The 27,337-nt window shown below is 44.4% G+C and overlaps 3 protein-coding genes across 3 annotated transcripts; 2 read left to right on the forward strand and 1 right to left on the reverse strand.

Moving 5' to 3' along the window:
- Window positions 1-15,728: 15,728 nt before the first annotated feature.
- LOC123182871 (histone H2B.2-like) lies at window positions 15,729-16,490 on the forward strand. The gene has a single exon (XM_044595545.1). It carries the CDS (start codon window positions 15,828-15,830, stop codon window positions 16,287-16,289), a length of 462 nt encoding a protein of 153 aa, XP_044451480.1. The 5' UTR covers window positions 15,729-15,827; the 3' UTR covers window positions 16,290-16,490.
- A 1,082-nt stretch (window positions 16,491-17,572) lies between these two features.
- On the reverse strand, window positions 17,573-20,259 carry LOC123182873 (DNA-binding protein DDB_G0278111). Its single transcript, XM_044595547.1, has 7 exons — window positions 20,090-20,259; window positions 19,043-19,117; window positions 18,891-18,940; window positions 18,713-18,777; window positions 18,300-18,391; window positions 18,134-18,205; window positions 17,573-17,886 (listed from the first exon to the last, which is right to left on the reverse strand). Exons 1-7 carry the CDS (start codon window positions 20,090-20,092, stop codon window positions 17,854-17,856), a joined length of 390 nt encoding a protein of 129 aa, XP_044451482.1. The 5' UTR covers window positions 20,093-20,259; the 3' UTR covers window positions 17,573-17,853.
- A 144-nt stretch (window positions 20,260-20,403) lies between these two features.
- Window positions 20,404-21,374, forward strand: LOC123182872 (uncharacterized). Its single transcript, XM_044595546.1, has one exon. The coding sequence runs from the start codon at window positions 20,518-20,520 to the stop codon at window positions 21,115-21,117; it is 600 nt and encodes a 199-aa protein (XP_044451481.1). The 5' UTR covers window positions 20,404-20,517; the 3' UTR covers window positions 21,118-21,374.
- Window positions 21,375-27,337: the final 5,963 nt, after the last annotated feature.

Raw genomic sequence — 27,337 nt, forward strand, 5'->3', positions numbered from 1 at the left:
CCTTATGAATCTATTACGAGAGCCACTTATGGATTGCATACCAAAGATGATAATACTTAGATCTATCCTTGTTTTTATGCCTAGCTAGGGGCGTTAAACTATAGCGCTTGTTGGGAGGCAGCCCAATTTTATTTTTGTTCCTTGCTTATTGTTCCTGTTTAGTAATAAATAATTCATCTAGCCTATGGTTATATGTGTTTTTGTGTTTTAATTAGTGCTTGTGACAAGTAGAACCTTTAGGACAACCTATGGTGATAGTTAATTTGATCTTGCTGAAAAACAGAAACTTTTGTGCGCACGAGATTAGTTTTCATAAATCACAGAAACGTGAATTTCAGTTGATTCTTTTTGCAGAATATTAATAAACAAATTATCTAGGACTTCCTAATTGATCAGAATTTTTTAAGTTCCATAAGTTTGCGTTTGATACAGATTGCTACAGACTGTTCTGTTTTTGACAAATTCTGTTTTTCGAGTGTTGTTTGCTTATTTTGATGAGTCTATGGCTAGTATCGGGGGGTATGAACCATAGAGAAGTTGGAATACAGTAGGTTTAACACCAATATAAATAAATAATGAGTTCATTACAGTACCTTAAAGTGGTGGTTTGTTTTATTTCGCTAACGGAGCTCATGAGATTTTCTGTTGAGTTTTGTGTTGTGAAGTTTTCAAGTTTTTGGGTAAAGATTTGATGGATTATGGAACAAGGAGTGACAAGAGCCTAAGCTTGGGGATGCCCAAGGAACCCCAAGGTAAAATTCAAGGACAACCAAAAGCCTAAGCTTGGGGATGCCCCGGAAGGCATCTCCTCTTTCGTCTTCGTCCATCTGATGCTATATTTTTATTCACCACATGATATGTGTTTTGCTTGGAGCGTCTTGTATGATTTGAGTCTTTGCTTTTTAGTTTACCACAATCATCCTTGCTGTATACACCTTTTGGGAGAGACACACATGAATCGGAATTTATTAGAATACTCTATGTGCTTCACTTATATCTTTTGAGCTAGATAATTTTGCTCTAGTGCTTCACTTATATCTTTTTAGAGCACGGTGGTGGTTTTATTTTATAGAAATTATTGATCTCTCATGCTTCACTTAAATTATTTTGAGAGTTCTTCAGAACAGCGTGGTAATTTTCTTTGGCTATAAAATTAGTCCTAATATGATAGGCATCCAAGATGGATATAATAAAAACTTTCATATAGAGTGCATTGAATACTATGAGAAGTTTGATACTTGATGGTTGTTTTGAGATATGAAGATGGTGATATTAAAGTTGTGCTAGTTGAGTAATTGTGAATTTGAGAAATACTTGTGTTGAAGTTTGCAATTCCCGTAGCATGCACGTATGGTAACCGTTGTGTAACAAATTTGAAACATGAGGTGTTCTTTGATTGTCATCCTTTGTGTGGAGGTCGGGATCGCGCGATGGTTAACTCCTACCAACCCTTCCCCAAGGAGCATGCGTGTAGTGCTTGGTTTTGATGACTTGTAGATTTTTGCAATAAGTATGTGAGTTCATGTTGAGTCCATGGATTATACGCACTCTCACCCTTCTATCATTGCTAGCCTCTTCGGTACCGTGCATTGCCCTTTCTCACCTTGAGAGTTGGTGCAAACTTCGCCGGTGCATCCAAACCCCGTGATATGATGCGCTCTATCACACATAAACCTCCTTATATCTTCCTCAAAACAGCCACCATACCTAACTATTATGGCATTTCCATAGCCATTCTGAGATATATTGCCATGCAACTTTCCACCGTTTCATTTATTATGACACGCTTCATCATTGTCATATTGCCTTGCATGATCATGTAGTTGACATCGTATTTGTGGCAAAGCCACCATGCATAACTTATCATACATGTCACTTTTGATTCATTGCCCATTCCGGTACACCGCCGGAGGCATTCATATAGAGTCATATTTTGTTCTGTATCGAGTTGTAATCATTGAGTTGTAAATAAATAGAAGTGTGATGATCATCATTCATAGAGCATTGTCCCAATAAAAAAAGAAAAAAAAGAAAGGCCAAATAAAAAAAGGCCCAAAAAAGAAAAGAAATAAAAAGGGACAATGCTACTATCCTTTTTTCCACACTTGTGCTTCAAAGTAGCACCATGATCTTTATGATAGAGAGTCTCTTGTTTTGTCACTTTCATATACTAGTGGGAATTTTTCATTATAGAACTTGGCTTGTATATTCCAACAATGGGCTTCCTCAAATGCCCTAGGTCTTCGTGAGCAAGCAAGTTGGATGCACACCCACTTAGTATCTTTTGTTGAGCTTTCATACATTTATAGCTCTAGTGCATCCGTTGCATGGCAATCCCTACTCCTTGCATTGACATCAATTGATGGGCATCTCCCTAGCCCGTTGATTAGCCGCGTCAATGTGAGACTTTCTCCTTTTTTGTCTTCTTCACACAATCCCCATCATCATATTCTATTCCACCCATAGTGCTATGTCCATGGCTCATGCTCATATATTGCGTGAAAGTTGAAAAAGTTTGAAAACTCTAAAGTATGAAATAATTGCTTGGCTGGAACCGGGGTTGTGCATGATTTGAATATTTTGTGTGAAGAAGATGGAACATAGACAAACTATATGATTTTGTAGGGATGAACTTTCTTTGGCCATGTTATTTTGAGAAGACATAATTTCTTTGTTAGTATGCTTGAAGTATTATTATTTTTATGTCAATATTAAACTTTTATCTTGAATCTTTTGGATCTGAATATTCATGCTGCAATAAAGAAGATTTCATTGAAAAATATGCTAGGTAGCATTCCACATCAAAAATTCTGTTTTTATCATTTACCTACTCGAGGACGAGCAGAAATTAAGCTTGGGGATGCTTGATACGTCTCCAACGTATCAATAATTTTTTATTGTTCCATGCTATTATTTTATCTGTTTTGGATGTTTAATGGGCTTTATTATATACTTTTATATTATTTTTGGGACTAACCTACTAACCGGAGGCCCAGTCCAAATTGCTGTTTTTTGCCTATTTCGGTGTTTCGCAGAAAAGGAATATCAAACGGAATCCAAACGGAATGAAACCTTCGGGAGAGTGATTTTTGGAACAAACACAATCCAGGAGACTTGGAGTAGACGTCAAGGAAGCGACGAGGTGGCCACAAGGCAGGGAGGCGCGCCCAGGGGGGTAGGCGCACCCCCACCCTCATGGGCCCCTCGTGGCTCCCCCAACCGACTTCTTTCGCCTATATATACTCATATACCCCGAAAACATCCGAGAGCACCACGAAACCCTATTTCCACCGCCGCAACCTTCTGTACCCGTGAGATCCCATCTTGGAGCCTTTTTTGGCGCTCCGCTGGAGGGGGAATCGATCACGGAGGGCTTCTACATCAACACCATAGTCTCTCTGATGATGTGTGAGTAGTTTACCTCAGACCTTTGGGTCCATAGTTATTAGCTAGATGGCTTCTTCTCTCTCATTGGATCTCAATACAAAGTTCTCCTGATCTTCTTGGAGATCTATTCGATGTAATTCTTTTTGCGGTGTGTTTGTCGAGATCCGATGAATTGTGGGTTTATGATCAAGATTATATATGAACAATATTTGAATCTCCTCTGAATTCTTTTATGTATGATTTGTTATCTTTGCAAGTCTCTTCGAATTGTCAGTTTGGTTTGGCCTACTAGATTGATCTTTCTTGCAATGGGAGAAGTGCTTAGCTTTGGGTTCAATCTTGCGGTGTCCTTTCCCAGTGACAACAGGGGCAGCAAGGCACGCATTGTATTGTTGCCATCAAGGATAAAAAGATGGGGTTTATATCATATTGCTTGAGTTTATCCCTCTACATCATGTCATCTTGGCTAATGCGTTACTCTGTTCTTATGAACATAATACTCTAGATGCATGCTGGATAGCGGTCGATGTGTGGAGTAATAGTAGTAGATGCAGAATCGTTTCGATCTACTTGTCACGGACGTGATGCCTATATACATGATCATGCCTAGATATTCTCATAACTATGCACTTTTCTATCAATTGCTCAACAATAATTCGTTCACCCACCGTAATACTTATGCTATCTTGAGAGAAGCCACTAGAGAAACCTATGGCCCCCGGGTCTATCTTCCATCATATAAGTTTCCGATCTATTTTATTTTGCAATCTTTACTTTTCAATCTATACAACAAAACCAAAAATATTTATCTTATTATCTCTATCAGATCTAACTTTTGCAAGTGGCCGTGAAGGGATTGACAACCCCTTTATCGCATTGGTTGAAGGTTCTTATTTGTTTGTGCATGTACGAGGGATTTGCGTGTAGCCTCCTACTGGATTGATACCTTGGTTCTCAAAAACTGAGGGAAATACTTACGCTACTTTGCTGCATCACCCTTTCCTCTTCAAGGGAAAACCAACGCATGCTCAAGAGGTAGCAGCTCTCACTTTCAATATGTATCCAGATTGAGACTCAGAGTCATCTAGATCGGTATAAAAGCTTACATCAACGTAACTATTTACGACGAACTCTTCATCACCTCCATAACCGAGAAATATGTCCTTAGTCCTCTTAGGTAACTAAGGATAACTTTGACCGCTGTGCAGTGATCCACTCCTGGATCACTATCGTACCCCCTTCCCAAACTCATGGCAAGGCACACAATAGGTCTGGTACACAGCATGGCATACTTTATAAAACCTATGGCTGAGGCATAGGGAATGACTTTCATTCTCTTTCTATCTTCTGTCGTGGTCGGGCTTTGAGTCTTACTCAACTTCACACGTTACAATACAGGCTAGAACTCCTTCTTTGACTGATCCATTTTGAACTCCTTCAAAATATTGTCAAGGTGTATGCTTCGTGAAAGTCCTATTGAGCGTCTCGATCTATCTCTATAGATCTTGATGCCCGATACATAAGTAGCTTTACCGAGGTCTTTTATTGAAAAATTCTTATTCAAGAATCCTTTTATGCTATCCAGAAATTCTATATCATTTCCAATCAACAATATGTCATCCATATATAATATCAGAAATGCTACAGAGCTCCCACTCACTTTCTTGTAAATACATGCTTCACCATAAGTCTGTATAAAACCATATGCTTTGATCACCTCATCAAAATGTATATTCCAACTCCGAGATGCTTGCACCAGTCCGTAGATGGATCGCTGGAGCTTGCACACTTTGTTAGCACCTTTAGGATCGACAAAAACCTTTTGGTTGCATCATATACAACTCTTCTTTAAGAAATCCATTAAGGAATGTAGTTTTGACATCCATTTGCCAGATTTCATAAAATGTGGCAATTGGTAACATGATTCGGACAGACTTAAGCATCACTACGAGTGAGAAAATCTCATCGTAGTCAACATCTTGAACTTTGTCGAAAACCTTTTGCGACAAGTCGAGATTTGTAGATAGTAACACTACCATCGACGTCTGTCTTCCTCTTGAAGATCCATTTATTCTCAATGGCTTGCCGATCATCGGGCAAGTCCACCAAAGTCCACACTTTGTTCTCGTACATGGATCCTATCTCAGATTTCATGGCCTCAAGCCATTTCGCGGAATCTGGGCTCATCATCGCTTCCTCGTGGTTCGTAGGTTCATCATGGTCTAGTAACATGACTTCCAGAACAGGATTACCGTACCACTCTGGTGTGGATCATACTCTGGTTGACCTATGAGGTTCGGTAGTAACTTGATCTGAAGTTTCATGATCATCATCATTAACTTCCTCACTAATTGGTGTAGGAATCACTGGAACTGATTTCTGTGATGAACTACTTTCCAATTCGGGAGAAGGTGCAATTACCTTATCAAGTTTTACTTTCCTCCCACTCACTTCTTTCGAGAGAAACTCCTTCTCTATAAAGGATCCATTCTTTAGCAACGAATATCTTGCCTTTGGATCTGTGATAGAAGGTGTACCCAACAGTCTCCTTTTGGGTATCCTATGAAGACACATTTCTCCGATTTGGGTTCGAGCTTATCAGGTTGAAGCTTTTTCACATAAGCATCGCAGCCCCAAACTTTAAGAAACGACAGCTTAGGTTTCTTGCCAAACCACAGTTCGTATGGTGTCGTCTCAACGGATTTTGATGGTGCCCTATTTAACGTGAATGCAGCTATCTCTAAAGCATAACCCCAAAACGACAGCGGTAAATCAGTAAGAGACATCATAGATCGCACCATATCTAATAAAGTATGATTACGACATTCGGACACACCATTACGCTGTGGTGTTCCAGGTGGCGTGAGTTGCGAAACTATTCCACATTGTTTCAAATGAAGACCAAACTCATAACTCAAATATTCTCCTCCATGATTAGATCATAGAAACTTTATTTTCTTGTTACAATCATTTTCTACTTCACTCTGAAATTCTTTGAACTTTTCAAATGTTTCAAACTTATGTTTCATCTGTGAAGGTTAGAAAATAACGATACTCACCGCGAGCCTCAACACTTATCGGACCGCATACATCAGTATGTATTATTTCCAACAAGTCAGTTGCTCGCTCCATTGTTCCGAAGAACGGAGTCTTAGTCATCTTGCCCATAAGGCATGGTTCGCAAGTATCAAATGATTCATAATCAAGTCATTCCAAAATCCCATCTGCATGGAGTTTCTTCATGCGCTTTACACCAATATGACCTAAACAGCAGTGCCACAAGTATGTTGCACTATCATTATCAACTCTGCATCTTTTGGTTTCAATATCATGAATATGTGTATTACTACGATCGAGATTCAATAAACCATTCATCTTGGGTGTATGACCATAGAAGGTTTTATTCATGTAAATAGAATAACAATTATTCTCTGACTTAAATGAATAACCGTATTGCAATACACACGATCCAATCTTGTTTATGCTCAACGCAAACACCAAATAACATTTATTCAGGTTTAACACTAATTCAGAAAGTATAGGGAGTGTGCGATGATGATCATATCAATCTTGGAACCACTTCCAACACACATCGTCACCTCACCCTCAACTAGTCTCTGTTTATTCTGCAACTCCTGTTTCGAGTTACTAATCTTAGCAACCGAACAAGTATCAAATACCCAGGGGCTACTATGAGCACTAGTGAGGTACACATCAATAACATGTATATCATATATACCTTTGTTCACTTTGCCATCCTTCTTATCCGCCAAGTATTTGGGGTAATTCCGCTTCCAGTGACCATTTCCTTTGCAGTAGAAGCACTCAGTTTCAGGCTTGGGTCTAGCTTTGGGCTTCTTCATGGGAGTGGCAACTTGCTTGTCATTCTTCTTGAAGTTCCCTTTCTTTTCCTTGCCCTTTTACTTGAAACTAGTGGTCTTGTCAACCATCAACACTTGATGCTCTTTCTTGATTTCTACCTTCGCCGATTTTAGCATCGCGAAGAGCTCGGGAATCGTTTTTGTCATCCCTTGCATATTATAGTTCATCATGCAGTTCTAGTAGCTTGGTGATAGTGACTAGAGAACTCTGTCAATCACTATCTTATCTGGAAGATTAACTCCCACTTGATTCAAGCAATTATAGTACTCGGATATTCTGAATACATGCTCACTCGTTGAGCTATTCTCCTCCATCTTGTAGGCAAAGTACTTGCCAAAGGTCTCATACCTCTCGACATGGGCATGAGTCTGAAATACCAATTTCAACTCTTGGAACATCTCATATGCTCCGTGGTGTTCAAAACGTCTTTGAAGCCCCGATTCTAAGCTGTAAAGCATGGTGCACTAAACTATCAAGTGGTCATCATACCCGAGCTTTGCCAAACGTTCATAACGCCTGCATCTGCTCCTACAATCGGTCTGTCACCTAGCGGTGCATCAAAGACATAATTCTTCTGTGCAGCAATGAGGATAATCCTCAGATCACGGACCCAGTCCGCATCATTGCTACTATCATCTTTCAACTTATTTTTCTCGAGGAACATATCAAAAATAAACGGGGAGCTATATCGTGAGCTATTGATCTACAACATAATTTGCAAATACTATCAGGACTAAGTTCATGATAAATTAAAGTTCAATCATATTACTTAAGAACTCCCACTTAGATAGACATCCCTCTAGTCATCTAAATGATCACGTGATCCATATCAACTAAACCATGTCCGATCATCACGTGAGATGGAGTAGTTTTCAATGGCGAACATCTCTATGTTGATCATATCTACTATATGATTCACGTTCGACCTTTCGGTCTTAGTGTTCCGAGGCCATATCTGCATATGCTAGGCTCGTCAAGTTTAACCCGAGTATTCCGCACATGCAAAACTGGCTTGCACCCGTTGTATGTGAACGTAGAGCTTATCACACCCAATCATCACGTGGTGTCTCGGCACGACGAACTGTAGCAACGGTGCATACTCAGGGAGAACACTTATACCTTGAAATTTAGTGAGGGATCATCTTAGAATGCTACTGCCGTATTAAGCAAAATAAGATGCATAAAAGATAAACATCACATGCAATCAAAATATGTGACATGATATGGCCATCATCATCTTGTGCCTTTGATCTCCATCTCCAAAGCACCGTCATGATCTCCATCGTCATCGGCTTGACACCTTGATCTCCATCGTAGCATCATTGTCGTCTTGCCAACTATTGCTTCTACGACTATCGCTACCGCATAGTGATAAAGTAAAGCAATTACATGGCGATTGCATTTCATACAATAAAGCGACAACCATAAGGCTCCTGCCAGTTGCCGATAACTTTTACAAAACATGATCATCTCATACAACAATTTATATCTCATCACGTCTTGACCATATCACATCACAACATGCCCTGCAAAAACAAGTTAGACGTCCTCTACTTTGTTGTTGCAAGTTTTGCGTGGCTGCTACGGGCTTCTAGCAAGAACCGTTCTTACCTACACATCAAAACCACAATGATTTTTCGTCAAGTATGCTGTTTTAACCTTCAACAAGGACCGGCCGTAGTCAAACTCGATTCAACTAAAGTTGAAGAAACAGACACCCGCTAGCCACCTGTGTGCGAAGCACGTCGGTAGAACCAGTCTCATGAACGCGGTCATGTAATGTCGGTCCGGGCCGCTTCATCCAACAATACCGCCGAATCAAAGTAAGACGTTGGTGGTAAGCAGTATGACTATTATCGCCCACAACTCATTGTGTTCTACTCGTGCATATATCATCTACGCATAGACCTGGCTCGGATGCCACTGTTGGGGAACGTAGTAATTCAAAAAAATTCATACGATCACGCAAGATCTATCTAGGAGATGCATAGCAACGAGACGGAAGAGTGTGTCCACGTACCCTCGTAGACCGAAAGCGGAAGCGTTTAGTAATGCGGTTGATGTAGTCGAACGTCTTCACGATCCAACCGATCCATGTACCTAACGTACGGCACCTCCGTGTTTAGCACACGTTCAGCACGATGACGTCCCTCAAGCTCTTGATCCAGTTGAGGACGAGGGAGAGTTCCGTCAGCAGGACGGCATGGTGACGGTGATGATGAAGTTACCGGTGCAGGGCTTCACCTAAGCACTACGACGATATGACCGAGGTGTTAAACTATGGAGGGGGGCACCGCACACGGCTAAGAGATTGTTTGTTGTCCTTTGGGGTGCCCCCCTGCCCACGTATATAAAGGAGGGGGGAGGAGGAGGCCGGCCAAGGGGGAGGCGTGCCATGGGGGGAGTCCTACTAGGACTCCAAACCTAGTAGGATTCGGGGCCCCCTCCTTCCATCTTACGCAGAGGGGAAAGGGGAAAGGAGGGAGAGGGAGAAGGAAAGGGGGGGCCGCGCCCCCACCCCTTGTCCAATTTGGTTTGGGCAGGGGGGGGGGGTGCGCGCCACCTCATGGGCTCGTGGCCCTTCTTCCCTCTCTCCACTAAAGCCCAATAAGGCCCATTAACTTCCTCGAGGGTTCCGATAGCCTCCCGGTACTCCTATAAATCCCCGAACCTTATCAGAACCATTCCGATGTCCGTATATAACCTTCCAATATATGAATCTTTACCTCTCGACCATTTTGAGACTCCACGTCATGTCCGTGATCTCATCCGGGACTCCGAACAAACTTCGGTCATCAAATCAGATAACTCATAATACAAATCGTCATCGAACGTTAAGCGTGCAGACCCTACGGGTTTGAGAACTATGTAGACATGACCGAGACACATCTCCGGACAATAACCAATAGCGGAACCTGGATGCTCATATTGGCTCCTACGTATTCTACGAAGATCTTTATCGTTCAAACCGCATAACAACATACGTTGTTCCCTTTGTCATCGGTATGTTACTTGCCCGAGATTCGATCGTTGGTATCCTCATACCTAGTTCAATCTCGTTACCGGCAAGTCTCTTTACTCATTCCGTAATGCATCATCCCGTAACTAACTCATTAGTCACATTGCTTGCAAGGCTTGTAGTGATGTGCATTACCGAGAGGGCCCAGAGATACCTCTCAGATACACGAAGTGATAAATCCTAATCTCGATCTATGCCAACTCAACAAACACCTTCGGAGACACCTGTAGAGCATCTTTATAATCACCCAGTTACGTTGTGACGTTTGATAGCACACAAGGAGTTCCTCCGGTATTCGGGAGTTGCATAATCTCATAGTCAAAGGAATATGTATAAGTCATGAAGAAAGCAGTAGAAATAAAACTTAACGATCATTATGCTAAGCTAACGGGTGGGTCTTGTCCATCACATCATTCTCCTAATGATGTGATCCCGTTCATCAAATGACAACACATGTCTATGGTTAGGAAACTTAACCATCTTTGATTAACGAGCTAGTCTAGTAGAGGCTTACTAGGGACACTGTTTTGTCTATGTATCCACACATGTATCAAGTTTCCGGTTAATACAATTCTAATATGAATAATAGATATTTGGGACAATTCCATTTATCCCCCTAACTTGAGCCACCACCTGGCATTTGCCCCTAATTTTCAGGTATGCTCAAAAATACCCCTCTTCCGTCAAGTCACCTTACAGAAATGCCCTTCTGTGCCGTTACCGTCCGGTCAAAGGGGTTTGACCGTCTGGTGAATAGTAAATGGTGAACAGTAAATTCGCAAAAAATAGCAAAAAATTCAAAAAAATCTGAAATTTTGTGGGATCGAAGATACTCAAGGGAGCAAGGCGCGTGCAAATTTTGGCACCGTTTGGACATTCCAGTAGCTCGTGTCACATGAAAAACTTTAAAATGTACGCTGTGAGCAGTAAATTCAAAAAACAATAGCAAGAAAATTCAAAAAAATATGAAATTTTTTGGCATCAAAGAGCCTGGGGTGCGCAAGGTGCGTGATTTTTTTTTGCGTTCCGACACTGTAGGAGCTTGAGGAGAAAAAACAAAATTTGGCGCAGAAAACTTTGAAAAAATGCACTATTTTGCTTTTTTTCTAGAGCACCTCGCATGTCATTTGATCATAAAAAATTGCAAGCGCCTTGCGCACCCAAGCCTCTTTGATGCCCAAAAAAATCATATTTTAAAATTTTCTTGCTATTTTTTTGAATTTACTGTTCACAGCGTATAGATTTAAATTTTTTCCTTTCCTACGAGTTCCTAGAATGTCCAAACAACGCGAAAATTCGCACACACCTTGCGCCCTTAAGTATCTTCGATCCCACAAAATTTCAGATTTTTTTGATTTTTTTGCTATTTTTTTCAAATTTACTGTTCCCCATGTTACTATTCACCAGACGGTCAAACCCCTTTGACCGGACGGCAAGGGCATTTCTGTAAGGTGACTTGACGGAAGAGGGGTATTTTTTAGCATACCTGAAAATTAGGGGCAAATGCCAGGTGGTGGCTCAAGTTAGGGGGATAAATGGAATTGTCCCTAGATATTTTATCATGATATAAGGAAATATTAATAACAACTTTATTATTGCCTCTAGGGCATATTTCCTTCACTTCCTACATTAATAGTACTGCATGACAATATAGTTTTCACTCCATTATATGTTTTCCCATGTGGGAGATTGAAAGTGCAATTGTCACTCAGTTACGATTTTGGTGTTGATCACAATATTATTTGCGAGAACTAAGGTCGGTTACAAGCTTATCTCATGACATTGGCTTATCTATTTGGTCTACGGACTTCGATAACCTCATCTATTTAAAAAGGGAAAAAGACAAGTTCTTCATAGTCTCAGAAAGTTTTTTGGTTACTTTTTGAGCCATAGGAAATCCTCACTATTAAGAGGGGTTGCAGAGATTAGGTAGTTGGAGAACTCAATTAAATTCCATATACAAATTTCTCTAATTATTTCAGACTTCGAAAGGGTTTTTCTCAAGTGTTGGAGCCCCACCCAGAGGACTGGGTGCTCAGGTCCTTTGTGGTCCGGGTGCCCTTTGGCACCAGAGAGGTTTGCCTCTGCCTCTGCCGTGTCCGGGTGCCCTGGGTCCCTAGACCTCCGGGTGCTCGAAGCTAGTGCCCCGTCTCTAGACAGTATGGGTGCCCGGGGTCTTGCCTCCCGAGTAGCCGCCCTCTGCGTTCTCCCCGGCTATTATGTCCGGGTGCTCGGACCCCTTTAGTTCGGGTACCCGGGGTTGCGGCTTTTTACACTTGAGGGGTATAAATACCTCCCTTCTTCCACCTCCTATCCGTAATCTCCCTCAAGCTTTTACCCGCCATTGCCAAACCAGAAAAAGCTCAATATCTCCATCCCCATCCACCCAAACTCTTCAATACTTTGGGGATTTGAGGATATTCACCCGATCTACATTTCTACCAAACCAATTTGCGTTGCCCTGACTCTTTCATCTTCATGCACTTGTTATTGTTGGGTTTTTGGGCACCCAAGAAGGAAGAGGTTACCGCAGAGCCACGTTCCATTGTGGTGAAGCTTCGTGGTGGCGCTAGGAGCCTACAATTTAGTTGTGGAGATTGCCCCAACCTTGATTGTAAAGGTCCCGGTTGTCGCCTTCAAGGTCGCCGCCAGTGGATTCACGGCATCTTGTATTGTGGGAGGGCGTGAGGAGAGTAGGGTGAGTCCTTGGGATGCTTGGGAGCATTGTGCCTCCCCCAAAGAAGGGAACTTCAGAAACACATCCTCGTCTCCATCATCTCCACTTGCAGTTACTTCTACCCTTTACTTTGTGCAAACTATTACCTTGTGTTTACTCTTGCTTGCTTGTGTTGTTTGTTGTGCTTGTCATATAGGTTGTCCACCTAGTTGCATATCTAGACAACCTAATTTATTGTTGAGCCTAAAATTTGCAAACAAAGTTAAAAATGGTTAGTCGCCTATTCACCCTCCTCTAGTCGGCCATACCGATCCTTTTAGTGCGCCTTTTCTCTTTGTATACGGACTCCACCTAAAGTACATGCGTGCGAGTGGGGGAGACATCGACCTAGAGAGATATGGTGTGTGCAATAGAGAGTGGTGAGTGTACGTGTGTGTGAGAGGATGTCTCCATGCGTGATAGATTGATAAAGCGGATATGTGTCAATGTGTGTGAAAGAGAGGTCTCATATATGTAGAGGGATGACCTACATAAAGAGAGAGGGGAGGGATCGGATGCGAGAGATATCGATAGAGGGAGGGAGCATAGGAGTGCGAGATCGATATAGAAGGGGCGAGTGTGTGCGTGTGCGCACGCGGCAGAGAGATAGAGAGATAGGCCTACTAGATGGGCAGAGGGATAGAGGGTGTCTGTGTGAGAGAGACCTAACCAGAGAGGCAAATGGATCAATGTGTGTGGGAGAGAGACCTGAATATAGAGGGAGATCGGTTGATGCCTCTATGTAAGAGAGGATGCCCGGAGAGACAAAGAGGGAGTCAGATTAATCCGAGCTAGGGAGAGTGTGTGTTTGTGTGTGTGTGTGAAAGAGAGAGAGGAGACCAAGTCTGAGACGGTGTCATGTACCTAGGTAGCAAGTACCATGTGTTTGTGTGTGTGACAGAGCGAGAGTGTAGGGCTCGAACTCCCACGCTAAACTTTCTCGATCCGATCTACATCGACATGTCAGGGATTCGGTGAACCGGCGCTCGAGGGGCGGACGAGGCCGTAACCAGACCATAGTGTTCTCGAGGGGATCACATGGAAGCATCACTGGTGGTATGGGGGTCCCGACCGGAAGGCGGCGGCACTAGGTCGCCCTCGGGCCGCCTCGGTCAAACATTATTTCCCCCTTTACGAACCTGTTCCACGAAAGGTCTAAAACCTAGAAATTATTATGCATTATAGTGGTATTTATTATAAACCTGTCTCCCATTGACTTATTTTGTATGTCGCAAGTTGATTATTTCGCGTCACGTAGCTATTAACATATTCTCTTTAACGAATATGTTGCTATTATGTGTATCCGTTCCTAATCGAGTAAACTTCTGATATATGTCCATATTCAAGTAGCACCTGCTCTGTATTTGTATCCTATAACATTCGTATTCGCATTTGTATCTATTTTTATAAAAACGGTAATGGGAAGAAGACTATTTTTCAAGAGTTCACAAATTACGTACCATAATTTTATAGAATGCAGAGAATATGTTACAAGAAATGACGGAGGCAAAACAAGCTAAGCTAACGGCAATCATCCGCACCCACTAGAATATTATGGGCTTCTGTCTCATAAAGATTTAAAAAAACACCTAGCTCCTGCCGATCTCCAAGCCCGAACCTCATCAAGAATGTGGTTTACAAATTGAGGGATATTATGTTGCCGCGTCACATTCCCAAACATCCTCGCTCTTTCTTTGCTTCCACAAGCTCCAAGCGATAAGAATAACTAGTGAATCAAAACTCTTTCTGATTGGTTTCAGCAAAGCTTGGCCCGCACGATGCCACCACTCCTGCAGGTTGTCCTCCGCTTTGGGGATGCCGACATGGACAACTAATGTAGTGAAATATGCTTGCCACACATGTCGTGCATAAACACATTGCATAAGTATGTGGCCGGGAGTATCCTCTTCCTGCAGCAAGTGAAGCAATTGGAGGTAGCATTTTGTAGCCCATGCCGGAATCGATGGTCGGAGGTCCAGAGTCGGTATTGAATAGCAAGTCACATGAAGATTTTGCATTTAAGCGGCACCAAGCTTTTTCAGATATAGTGAGCGGATTTTGCATTTAAGCGGCACCAAGCTTTTTCAGATATAGTGAGCAGTGGGCAAACGAATCATGCCCTAGCATAGCATTTTGTAGGTAGATTGCGCCATGTACTGTCCAGTCGAACTCCACCTCCATGAGAAAACATCCGGGATAGCACTATTTAGCTGTATGTTCCTGACGACGGACCAAAGGTTCGAGAATTGTTGTAGACCTTGCGGACTCGCACCCACGTGGAAGAACACTATTCAATTGGCATCCTATCCGTTTTCCGTAAGCCTATTCATGAGCAGCCCGCCCTGACAAGCCTGACCCGAAATCCTGGCATCTGGTCTAGGCATGGGCTCGACCTTTTCGTCCGAAGCCTGAACAGAGGCCGAATGAGTTTTAAATAATTGTTTTAATTTAAAAACCGGTATAGTACTATATTTAAATAAACTGAAAGTAATTACTGTAAATAAGAAGTGTACTGTTCAAATGTTTCAGGCCGGGCCGAATACGGGTTTGGGATTCTTGATTCGGGCTTTGTCAAGCCCGGCCCGTCCAGAGGGCATGCTCTGGTTCCAGCAAGAATGCTCGCTTTGCAGTTGGGGAGTGTGTCCACGTCATCGATCCGGGGCACTCATCCCTCCACCAATCAGCGCCCACCTCTCCTCCCCTATAAAACCCAGCCCCCACCCCGCTCCTTTCCCCACACCAACTCAGTCCCTACCTTTCCCTTCGAGCAAACTCACACAACCCACACCACCGCAGCCCCCAACCCCACCCGAAGCAGCAGCCATGGCCCCCAAGGCAGACAAGAAGCCGGCGGCCGAGAACAAGGTCGAGAAGGCGGCGGAGAAGACCCCCGCGGGGAAGAAGCCCAAGGCCGAGAAGCGGCTGCCGGCGGGCAAGACGGCGTCCAAGGAGGCCGGCGGCGAGGCCAAGACCCGGGGCAGGAAGAAGGGCAGCAAGGCCAAGAAGGGCGTGGAGACGTACAAGATCTACATCTTCAAGGTGCTGAAGCAGGTGCACCCCGACATCGGCATCTCCTCCAAGGCCATGTCCATCATGAACTCCTTCATCAACGACATCTTCGAGAAGCTCGCCGGCGAGTCGGCCAAGCTCGCGAGGTACAACAAGAAGCCCACCATCACCTCCAGGGAGATCCAGACCTCCGTCCGCCTCGTCCTCCCCGGGGAGCTCGCCAAGCACGCCGTCTCCGAGGGCACCAAGGCCGTCACCAAGTTCACCTCCTCCTAGACTGACGGCGTGCAGTTGGTTTCTGCATCTGCATCTGTACTGTTGACTCTGCTTATCTATCTATCCGCAAGTAGTGGTAGCAGTAGTAGCACCTGTGCTGGGTGATTGCCAACGCTTTGTTGGCCCGTTGGTTGTAAGAACTGAAGTTGCTGCTTTGGCATACTGATGAAATCTATCTAGAACTGAAGTTATCTTTTTATCCTTCTGAAATGTCTGGCCCTCTTGGTACCTTGGTTGCTGAACTCTGGTTATCTGCAAACAGTGCTACTACTGAATTTGTTGGAATTTGGTAGTAAGAACTGAATCCAGTGGTGCAAACTGAGATTGAGAAATAATTATGCATTAGAGATTTGATTTTTTACTAGGTGCTTGAGCTAGTCCCTGCCATGTCCGTGCTTTCATACCGTAGCAGTGTAATTTGTGTTTCCAGATTCATGACCCTCCATCAGTAGGTTCTGTTTCTCCATTAGGCACAGAACCCAACGGTTTGCCTTACCATGTCCTGTCCTTAAGGTACAGTAGTTTACTCTGCAGTTTGTATATCAGCTGGCAGCAGCAGTTTTGTGTTACCCTCTGAATTCTGAAAATGGCAAATGTGAGTTGTTTTTGTGAAAAATTAAGCGTATGTTACTCTCGATTTCTTGTAGTAACTAAACAAGATGAGGCTCTAGGCCGGCGCTTCTCAGTTTCATTGCCTATCTGACAACTGAAGAAACCATGCATGCCTTCTATGCACATTTGGTGTGCTGCTCCTTGTGGTGCTCTATAGTTAGATGCTGGCGTGCGTTCTGACCATGTTATCATATCGCAAGAATCGTGCTGGAATTGGAGTGTTGCAATCATAGTGTTTTTGGTTTCAAATTCCCTGGATACTCAAACTTTTGGCAGTTTGCAACTAGAGTGTGCTTGGATTCAAATCTGGTTCCAAGCTGCTACGGCGCAAAGGACGTTGGGATGAAAATGCACATGAAAAACCTGATAAGAATATTTTGCATTACCAAACCTACCTGCCTTTTCTGTTCTTGGATTGCACTTATTTTCCTTACATTAAACCTTCGATCAAATACTAAAAGGTCAATACAAGGCATGTGGATATATGGACGCATAAACAGGAGTGATGCAGACGGGAACTTGACTCTATCAACGATATCTCACATTGTCACTGACGGAAAATAATGCAATCCACTTAGTGTAGTAGCAAGCCGAAGTAGGCATCACATTTCACAGGCGTAGTAGGACCATGTAATCACTGAGTGGCAGACATCACATTGCACATGAAGAACTTAGGAGAAAGCTGAGACAGACATCACATTTCACAGGAGGAACTCGTACAGACTAACATTATCTGATAGAACTTGATAAATCGACCACAACTCAAAGGTTTCGCAGAGAGTTTCAGGGGTAGAAGTGACGCATCCAACAGTTATCAATGAAAAACCCCACCAAATAATATCCAGATCATATACAACCCAAGACCAATCAAATAGTTTGTCAGGTTCTGACGGTTGTTGAATCAAGCAACAGACGCTACTGCACCCATTCGCTAGTACATCAAGCTTACCAACTAGTCATCGTCGTCAAAGCGACGCCTCTGAATCTGTTGAACATACAAGAGTTAGCATGGACGGCAAAGGGGGATAAAGCTGACTGCATTTTAGTTGGATAGTTTTCAGATGAAGAGAACTTTGCACCTCGCACGATATGGAATTCTAATGAAGCTTAAGCCTAAACCCACTACTGTGCAAGCAAAGTAGATTTTCTTGAATGTAATGAACTCTCTTTATGCAACTATATGTCTTATGTTAAGAATCGATACAAGGCACAACAAGTAATGATGTACGCACCGTCACTTTGGTTTGTTTGCTTGTGTGGGTGTTGATTTGCTCCAGAAGTGAGATAAGCCTTTCTTCAGACACCTGCAGACAAGCAAATGCAATGTTGTTACAAGCAAGTTCTACCAAATATGTTGACATACGAGAGAAATGTGCTACATATCTATTATGGTATTACCTTTTCAGATATTCCACCAGTTTGTGCAGCTCTCAGCAGAACATCCTCCACTCCTCTTGCTTTATCAGGCTTGACCAAAGCTATGCGGGAGACTGCCAATTTTACAGAGTACAGATGTATTAAATTACATTTTCCGCTTAAATTATGCCACTTCAAAGAGCAGACTCATGCTTATTTCCCAGCCTGGCGTCATCTCTAATTAGAATATTTACTCCCTAAAAGAAAACTACTTGAAGAACCGCAGGAAATTTTCTGAAACACCTAAACGTTTTCCATATTGCTTAGTGGTAGACTGTTAAGTAATTGAACCTCTCAGTTGTTAAGAAAAGCAAGTACTCTGGCTCGAATTATTTGGCTGTAAATAAAAAAACAACCATCATACACAACAGAAATGGCATTAACAGAGAACTTACTTCTTTCTCTAGCTTCAGAAGACAGTATCTGAGCAAGCATCATCTGCCGGCGTTCCTCAGCTTCCCTGGTTGAGTTTGAGATACAAAGTCAGCTCAGTGTCTCCTAAAGCTTCACATGACATAGCGTAAGATGGAGGATAAGATAATCATGGGAATATGGTGGATAATAAGACCATACTGCTTTGCATCTTCCTGAGCCTTTTGTTGCCCTGCATTTTGTGGGCTTGCCTATAATTATGAAGTTAATCATTACATTCCAGTCAGTCAATCAAGAAAATGCACTTTTTTTCAGTACAGATTCAACTTCCACCATGCACTTAAGTAACTTACCGCACCACCACGCTGTCCCATTAGCTCTTGCATTCGCCTCTGCCTAATGGCCTCCAACTCTGGGTCATGGTCAGCCTACCAAGAAAAATATCGGTTTCAATAGATGGTATGTATTAGACGAATATAACAGTACCACAATTAAAACATACCAATGCACCCAGCTGGTCTAGATTCCACATGGGATTAAGCTTGCATGCAAATTTCAACAGTATATATACTTTGTCCGAAAACAGTAAATTGAAGAGCTGATTCCTATGAAGAAATCCGCGTGTATTATCAGACGAAGTGCCACTGGTGGCACAAACAACACTGCCGGAATCAAGATGCTGCGATGCACTTCTAGGCCAGCCAATTGGGTTCCAGGAACACAAAGCAGTCCCAGGTGGTGCTGTGACCATCAATTTGCCGCCCCTTCATTCGCTTGACAAAAATACACGCCAACAAGCAAACAAGTATGGCCCCTAAGGAGAACTCAATGCCTAAATTAGCATGCCGACAAATCCTTGTCTGCTCCTTACTCACTTCCTATTCGAAGTAGCAAGCAAAATCACAGGAGGCCAGCCAATGGGACTCGTGTTGTAACCGTCAATTTACCGCCCCTTCACTCGCTTGACAAAAATACATGCTGACAAGCAAACAAGTATGGCCCCTATGGATAACTCGACGCCGAAATTAGCGCGCCGACAAACCCTTGTCGGCTCCTCACTCACTTCCTAATCGGAGTAGCAAGCAAAATCACAGGAGCTCAGATATATCCACCGTTCTGCCTATACCGCGAGCACTTGCCATACGTACTACACAGGCTTCCTCGGCCTACCAAAACCAGCATCAGCTCAATCTGCCCGACACACCACCCACCGGCCAAGACATCAAAGCAACCGCACCACGTCAACACTGGAAGACGCAGCATACAAGGCCAACCGAGCCAACCAGTCAACAACCCACAGATCGCCGAAAACACCTAAGAACCCTAAGATTTAAGCGCGCGCTACAGGCCGAGATCGCCACACAGCCAACGAATCACAGGAAGCGAACCGCGGATCTTACCATCGCGCCCCTGGTGCACAGGGCCGGGATCGCCTCGCCGTCGTCCTCGCCGCGGCGCAGTGGATCCGCGGCTATGGGGTGGGGAGTGGCCGAGTGGGGAGATGGAATCCAGCCGAGCCGCCCTCCTCTGCTTTTCCCCCGTGGACACAACGCAACCCTTCTATCAAAAAAAAAAACCCCGCAACCCTGGCTTTTCCATGCGCCGCACACCGTCAGCTGTCCGATCGGTTAGGGCGTTTCTCAACCGTCCGATCGGAACATTTGGGGATCGCATTTCCGGCCCAGGATATATGCGCCGAGGCGGCCCTCCCTCTCGAGCTCCTCTCCACCCTCGCATCCAGCGCACGGCACACGCGGCGCGACATAGACAGAGACAGAGAGAGAGAGAGAGGGGGAGGGAGGAAGCGGCGAGGGTTTCGGCGGGCGAGATGGAGAACGGCGAGGAGACCTTCGTGTCCCCGACGGCGGCCGCGGCGGACTTCGGCTTCGGCTTCGGCCCGGCGCTCACCAACGGCGAGGGCCACGCCAAGGCCTACGACCCGGAGGAGATGGACGCGCTCCGCGCGGCCAAGCGCGACCTGGAGGAGAAGCTGGCCGAGGTGCGCCACGAGAACGGCTTCCTCTCCGCGGAGGCCGCCCGCCTCGAGGCGCTGGTGACCGGGGCCCGCGAGGACATCGCCGCCGCCGACCGCGCCGCCGCCAAGGCCGAGGGCGAGGCCGCGGGGCTGCGCGCCGAGGTCAAGCGCCTCCAGGGCCTCCTCGACAGCTCCGACCGCGACGCCGACCGCCCCCGGGGCGCCGGCGGGGACCTGGCCACCGCGCACCAGGAGAAGCTCGCACTCGAGGAGGAGATCAAGGCCCTCAAGGCCTCCGCCGCCGCCGCTGCCGCAGACAAGGAGGAGGCTGCTGCCGCTCCCTCGGCCAAGGAAGGGCTGGCGGCGCCTCACGGGAAGGTGGCCGCAGCCGCAGCCGCTGGAGCCGCCGCCACTGCAGCCATCACGGTGGTTCTCCTCAACCTCAAGAGGTAATCTGGTGCTCCTAATCCACGCGCCGGAAGTTTTTGCTCTGCTGCTATGTATGGCTCGTACGAGACTGGATAATCCTTTTCTGTCGGTGGCGCTGTTATTACTGGACTGGTAGTGTTATGGATTTACGTTCTGCTGGTTACTAGCCTGATGAATCTGCAGAGTTGGGCACTTATATCGCGAGCCCTTATGTTTACGCACTTTGCCTTGCCATGGTAATAATATGTGAAGACTACGTGAGCCACCTGTTGCTGCTATTATGCTGCTGCATCTAATTTCTCTTCTTATTACTTCATTGGTTATTTTTCTGCATTCTGCATTCTGGGATCGCTGTGCGGTCAAGTGAAATTGTTGTGATTGGAAATACAGTAGAGCACATGCTGAGTGTGAAAAACCGGCTATTGGTTGATCACTTGTGTTATTCGCAACTGCTATGGTGAATGCCTCTAGCACAAGTAGGCGTAAACATAGACTAGTAACAGGGAAGGAACAGTTACTGAATTTACCAGTATTGGGATGATGATAAATTGATAATCAGCCCTTGTTGTTTATGCACTTTGTCTTGCCATGGTAATAATATGTGAAGACTACGCTAGCCACCTGTTGCTGCTATTATGCTGCTGCATCTAATTTCTGTTCTTATCACTTCATTGGTTATTGTTCTGCATTCTGGGATTGTTGTGCTGTTGGCAGCGTTTATGTGAAATTGCTGTGATTGGAAATACGGTAGAGGACATGGTGAGTATTGACATATTGGTTGATCACTCGTGTTATCCACAACTGCTATGGCGTAAACATAGACTAGTAGCATGAAAGGACAGTTACTGAATTTACCAGTATTGAGATGATGATAATCAGTGGCAACTCTGCCTTAGGGGGAGGCGAAGCAGAATGATCCATTCTGTTCCTTGTGTTCTCTGATTGTTGTGCCGTCAGCAGCTTTTTATGTGATAAAATTGCGGTGATTGGAAATAGTGGAATGCTTGCTGAAATCTGAATATGAGAAACCATCTGTTTATTGCTGGGGATAAATCCATAGCATGTTTTCCTCCTATCTAAGTCCTGTTACCACTTCACTAGCCATTCTCTGTTCCTTGCATTCTGTCGTTGATGTGCCATCAGCAGCTGTTTATGTGATGAAATTGTCGTGATTGAAAATATAATCCATCGAGTGCGTTTTCTCCTATCCCTGACCTGACAGTTTTGAGCATATAGCTGCTCGTGAGCAAGTTATTTCAGCTGTTCATGGCAATGTGGTTTGTGACATTTGTCGCTGATCTTTTTGACTGCCATATTTTAATTGTGAACCTGAGTGAGATATTGATTGTTTGCATGTTTTGGGTTTTCATTCATAATTTCTGGGCTGAAATGCTTGCTGTGTGCTGGTGATGCTTTGTTACTTGTCTAGAGAGCTGCTGGATTATATTGCTAGTTTGATCAGTGTTTCGCAATGAACTTGTATACCTGGAGTAGTCTGCAGAATTATGGCTTCATGACTGTATGATCTTACAGGAAGTAGAGTATTGGCCTATAAATATGTTTGCTTCTCCCCTTTATTCTTCTGTTCTTTGCGTTCTGCTCATTGTGCTTTACTTTTTATGCAATGAAATTGCTGTGATTGCAATTTTTTTGGAGTGCTTTGCTGAGTGTGAGAGACCGGCCAGAACCACTTGTAGCGGGAGGCGTCCTATATTACATTTGAACACAGTTTACAGATAGGATTTGGAAATCCTTTACATGGAAAAGTTTCCTACTCCAACTTTGAAAGTATAGGACATTGAGAAGCCACTATGAGCTGAATTACACCAGTTGAAGGTAGGGTTGCTGTTCAAATTCAGCTTCATACTATGCTGGGCGCAGACGCGCAGTTGTGAACCAGCCCATTCAATTCTCTGGAGTCATCGAGGTTTTGAAAGAAAACGGCTATAGATGAGACCTGATCTTCCATTGGCCAGGGTTGGCTCTAATGTCCATGTTGGCTGCTGGCAATTTTTCCTGCGAAGAGGAGGGCCATTGCCTCAGCCTGTAGAGTGTAGAGGGGAACCTGCATTTTCATTGTGGCCTGGGAGGTCAGAAGATCAGCTCTGGAGCTACCATCATTCAAGCTGGAGAGGAATTCCAAGCCCTGTTATATTGGACCTGCAGAGTTGGTTCGGTTAAGATCTTGCAAATGTTTTAATCGGTCTTAGTTGAGGAGCCCCTTAATTGCTGCCTATGTTTAGTTTGAGCCCTGTCTATTCAGTTGGTTCCGATCGTTAAATATCAATAGTTTTGATGTTGGAAATATAGAAATCTACAAAGAATAGTGACTCGAGGAAACCCTCAGAAATCAACTCTCCTTTTGTTTCTTGATGATGAATGAGAACCCAATGAAGTCAGGATTAGCTTTAGAAATAGTATCGCAAAGGCATTGAATTTTTTCAGGTTGGCCAAGACCCTTGATATTCCAAATGAGACCTATCATAATCAAGAGATTTTGAAAGGGTGGGACAAGCCACAAGGCTTAACTTTAGAGAGGACTGTAGCCTGTAGTTGTACCGTAATCAAGAGAGTTTTTCTATTTTTGCGTTGGTCGTACTAGGATTTAACAGGGACCGTGTCATGCTGGGTACCCGCGTATACATATTCGGAGAGGGCGAAGCTTCGTGGAAGTTGCAAGTTTAGAGGGAAGAATGAAAGGAAGGCTTTCCGCAAACAAGTGTGTTGTGGGGAGAATAGTTGTGGTGTGTTGCTACTCGCGATAGCGATAGCACGCATGTTTGCAGGAACAAACGCTCCGGTGCCATGTGCTGCTGCTTGCCTATAGTAAGGAGTAGTACTTGGCATGCATGCTTGCAAGAACCAACTGTTTAGCCTTTCGTCATAGTAACAAGAAAAGAAAAAATGAGGAAAAGTGAAAAGAAAAAAGACTTTGTGGGCTCCTTTGGCTGCTTGAGAAGGACGCGCGGGCGGCAAAGATCTGCAGAGAACGACACATGAGAAGGTAAGCTATACTACTGAATCACGTTGATGCACAAGCTTGGTTGTCAAGGGTATAAAAGAAAAATCTATCTGGCAAGACCATTAGGAAAGCCCCCCCCCCCCCCCCCCCCCCCCAATCTTTGCTTGCGAATCTGTGGATTTGCCTCCCATTTGCCTGTTGCTCCAACGGCCGGCGGCGAGGAGAAGAATTTTGGTGCTTCGACTCTGGTTAGCAGACAAGTTAGGGTTTTAGTCCTCATAGAGACGTGCTCATCTTCGAGTTGGTCTTCCGGGTTTCAATCCTCTTAGACGGCGCTCTCACCTTGACATAATTTTTGTTATAGTTTGGATGCAAGAAAAATATACAAGTCCTTGTTGCAAGAAAAATATATAAACGAAAGGTTTAAAAACTTGTGAAGAAGGATTGAAAATGATATTTATTATCTTCATTTGTTAAGTACGTACATTTTATTTTACACTGAAGTACAAACATTGGTGGGAATACTGCTAACGTCTTTGAAAACAAGCTATGGCAAGGCGTTTACGTCCTTGATACTTGGCTTGACTCTGAATATCAGTAGGATTAACTTTTTTTTGCGAGGATCAGTACATATGATGAACTTATCTAGAAAGGATTCACGTCGACGAGTTTAACTGCATAATTTACAAATCATCGTCCTACAGGAGTTCCGAATTAAATACGTACTAATTGGCGTAGTAATAATCGAGCACGTAGTAGCATTGGACTGAGGAATAGTTTTCGGACGCTACGGGATCATACATAGTATAAGTATGTTCTCCAGATTGCCAGGAGAAGAGCACTGACGAAACTATGGTGGCGCGTGCGTCAGTCGAAGAGCAGCACGGCGTGGGGGCGCAACTTATACTCCCATGAGTTTTTGCTTTTAAAAAAGCAACAACAAGCTTATAATAATGGATTTTTCGCAAAAAAAAAATTCTAAGAAGGAATGAATTATTGGCATTGGTATTTCCCATAGGAAAGAAATAAAATAAAATAATAATTAAAAAATAAAAACAATGAAGTTTTATAAGGAAAAATGAATTAGTGGCATTGGTATCACCCTTAAAGAAGAAAGAAAATAAAATAAGAACTAAAAAAAATTAAAAAATGAAGTTTTATAAGAAAAATCAATTAGTTGCATTGACATTACCTTTTAATAAAAAAATACAATAAGTAAACAATAAAACTTGCATACAACTCTGTGCTGAAAGTGTACTTCTTTGTAGCATGCAAAGAATAATCATATAGTTGTGCAATTTTCGCATATATTTTATAATATCTGTGTGTATATTTACACTCATCCAAATACCAAAAATACTCAGATAAAAAATAATTAATAAGGAAAAACAAAAACCAAAAGCAAAAACACATAAAAGCAGAAAAATAGAAAAAAAAACAAATGGAGATAGGGGAGGGCTGTGCCGCGCGGGTAACGGGCTTCAGTCCATCAAGGAACTGACTGGCCCAAACCAGTGGTCCGTCAAAAAATCAGCCCAACAAAAAAAAAGAACCACCGTGAAAAAAAGGGAAGCACAAATCTCAAAGTAGGAATCAACTGCCAACAAAATCGACTGACCAAATATCAATCTTCACAATATGTACACTTGACTAAAATGAAAGGGGAATACAGTTACACAAGTGAATGGTTGTGGGGTTGGGAGGAGGTACACAAATGAATTACGTGTTTTTGTTTTGTTTTTGCGAGGGTAGTATCGACTCCATCCCAAATTAGTTGTCTTAGATTTGTCTAGACAGTGCCAAATTAATTGTGTTAGAATTCAACAGGAACTGCGTCATGCTGGGTCTGCGCGTACGCATGCATGTTTAGTGGGAAGCTTCCAGGAAGCTGCAAGTTCGACGCAAAAAAAAAAGGAAGCTGCAAGTTTAGTGGGAAGAAGAAAAACCTTCTCGCAATAGCATGCGTTTGCAGGAATCATGTGCTGCTGCTGCTTTTTTTTTTTGCTTATACCAGAACATGCATGCTTGCAAGAACCAAACTGTTTTAGCCATCCATGGTAAAACGAATAATAAGAAAAGAAAAAAAAGGAGGAAAAGTAAAGAAAGACTTTGTGGTCCTTTCCTTTCGCTGCTTGATGAGAAGGACGCCATGTGTTGAATTCTTTTCCTTCTTGAGATGTACCGAGCACAACTTGATACTAGGAACTAAACCGGTCACATTTGCCAAGTTAAGAGATCTGGGAGGAGCACCGATGTCAGCAAGTTAATGTATCTCGGGTGTAATTTTGTACTCGTTGTGTAAAGAAATATAAGAACGTTTACCGGCAGTATTAAGCTGGTGGTTTTCTTTTTCCAAATCAAGCGCAGAAAACAATAGGAAACGAGTCAAAAGATTCACGCAGACGAGTTTAACTAACTGATAATTTGCAAATTATCTCTCTACAAGAGTTCCGAATTAAATAATACTAGAGTACTACTAATCGGCGTAGTAATAATAATGCAAGTAGTTCTCGGACGCTACGGGAACATACAGTACGTAGTATTACCAGATTGCCAGGAGAAGAGCACTAACGAAACCATGGCGGCACGTGCGTCAGTCGAAGAGCAGCGCGGCGTGGGGTCGCAGCTTCCTGCACACGATGTCGACGCCGAAATAGGAGATGCCGGTGGCCGTCGCCACGTCCCTGATGTGCCTCCTTGCGCCGGCGCGCTCCAGGGCCATGCAGACGACGGCCGCCGCGACGGTCTCCGCGTTGTGCCGCAGGTCGAGGGCGCCCTCCTCCAGCCTCCGCGCGGCCTCCAACGCCGCCGCCGCCTCCCGGTCCCCCAGCGCGAGCAGCGGCCCGAAACGGCGCAGGTAGCCGGAGACGGGGACCACGCCGACGCCCGCCGCCTGCCCCGCCTCCTCCTCGCCCAGGCGCTTCCTGATGTGCGCGATCAGCTTGCCGATCTCCTTCCTCGCCGCCGCGCTGCCGTCCGCCGTGGCCATGGCCAGCTCCCTCAGCGACCGCGGCGAGCCCTCGTTGCGGCACGCGATGGAGAGGCAGGCCGCGTAGAGGCTGCCCATGTCCCGGAGGGTCCGGCCATTGCCCCAGCGGCAGCCCGGGCCGCGCGGCCACGCCCTCGCCTCCTCCATCTTCCTGAACACCTCCTCGGCCCGATCCCCGACGGCGGCCGCGAGACCGAGCCGCTCCGCCATGCCGGAGATGGACGCGTCGAACTGCTCGGCCCGGGTCCCGTCTCTGCCTGTGCCCGGCCCGATCCCGAGCCTGAGCCCGACGC

Source organism: Triticum aestivum, chromosome 1D (assembly GCF_018294505.1).
Source record: "Triticum aestivum cultivar Chinese Spring chromosome 1D, IWGSC CS RefSeq v2.1, whole genome shotgun sequence".
Taxonomy (NCBI): Eukaryota; Viridiplantae; Streptophyta; class Magnoliopsida; order Poales; family Poaceae; genus Triticum; species Triticum aestivum.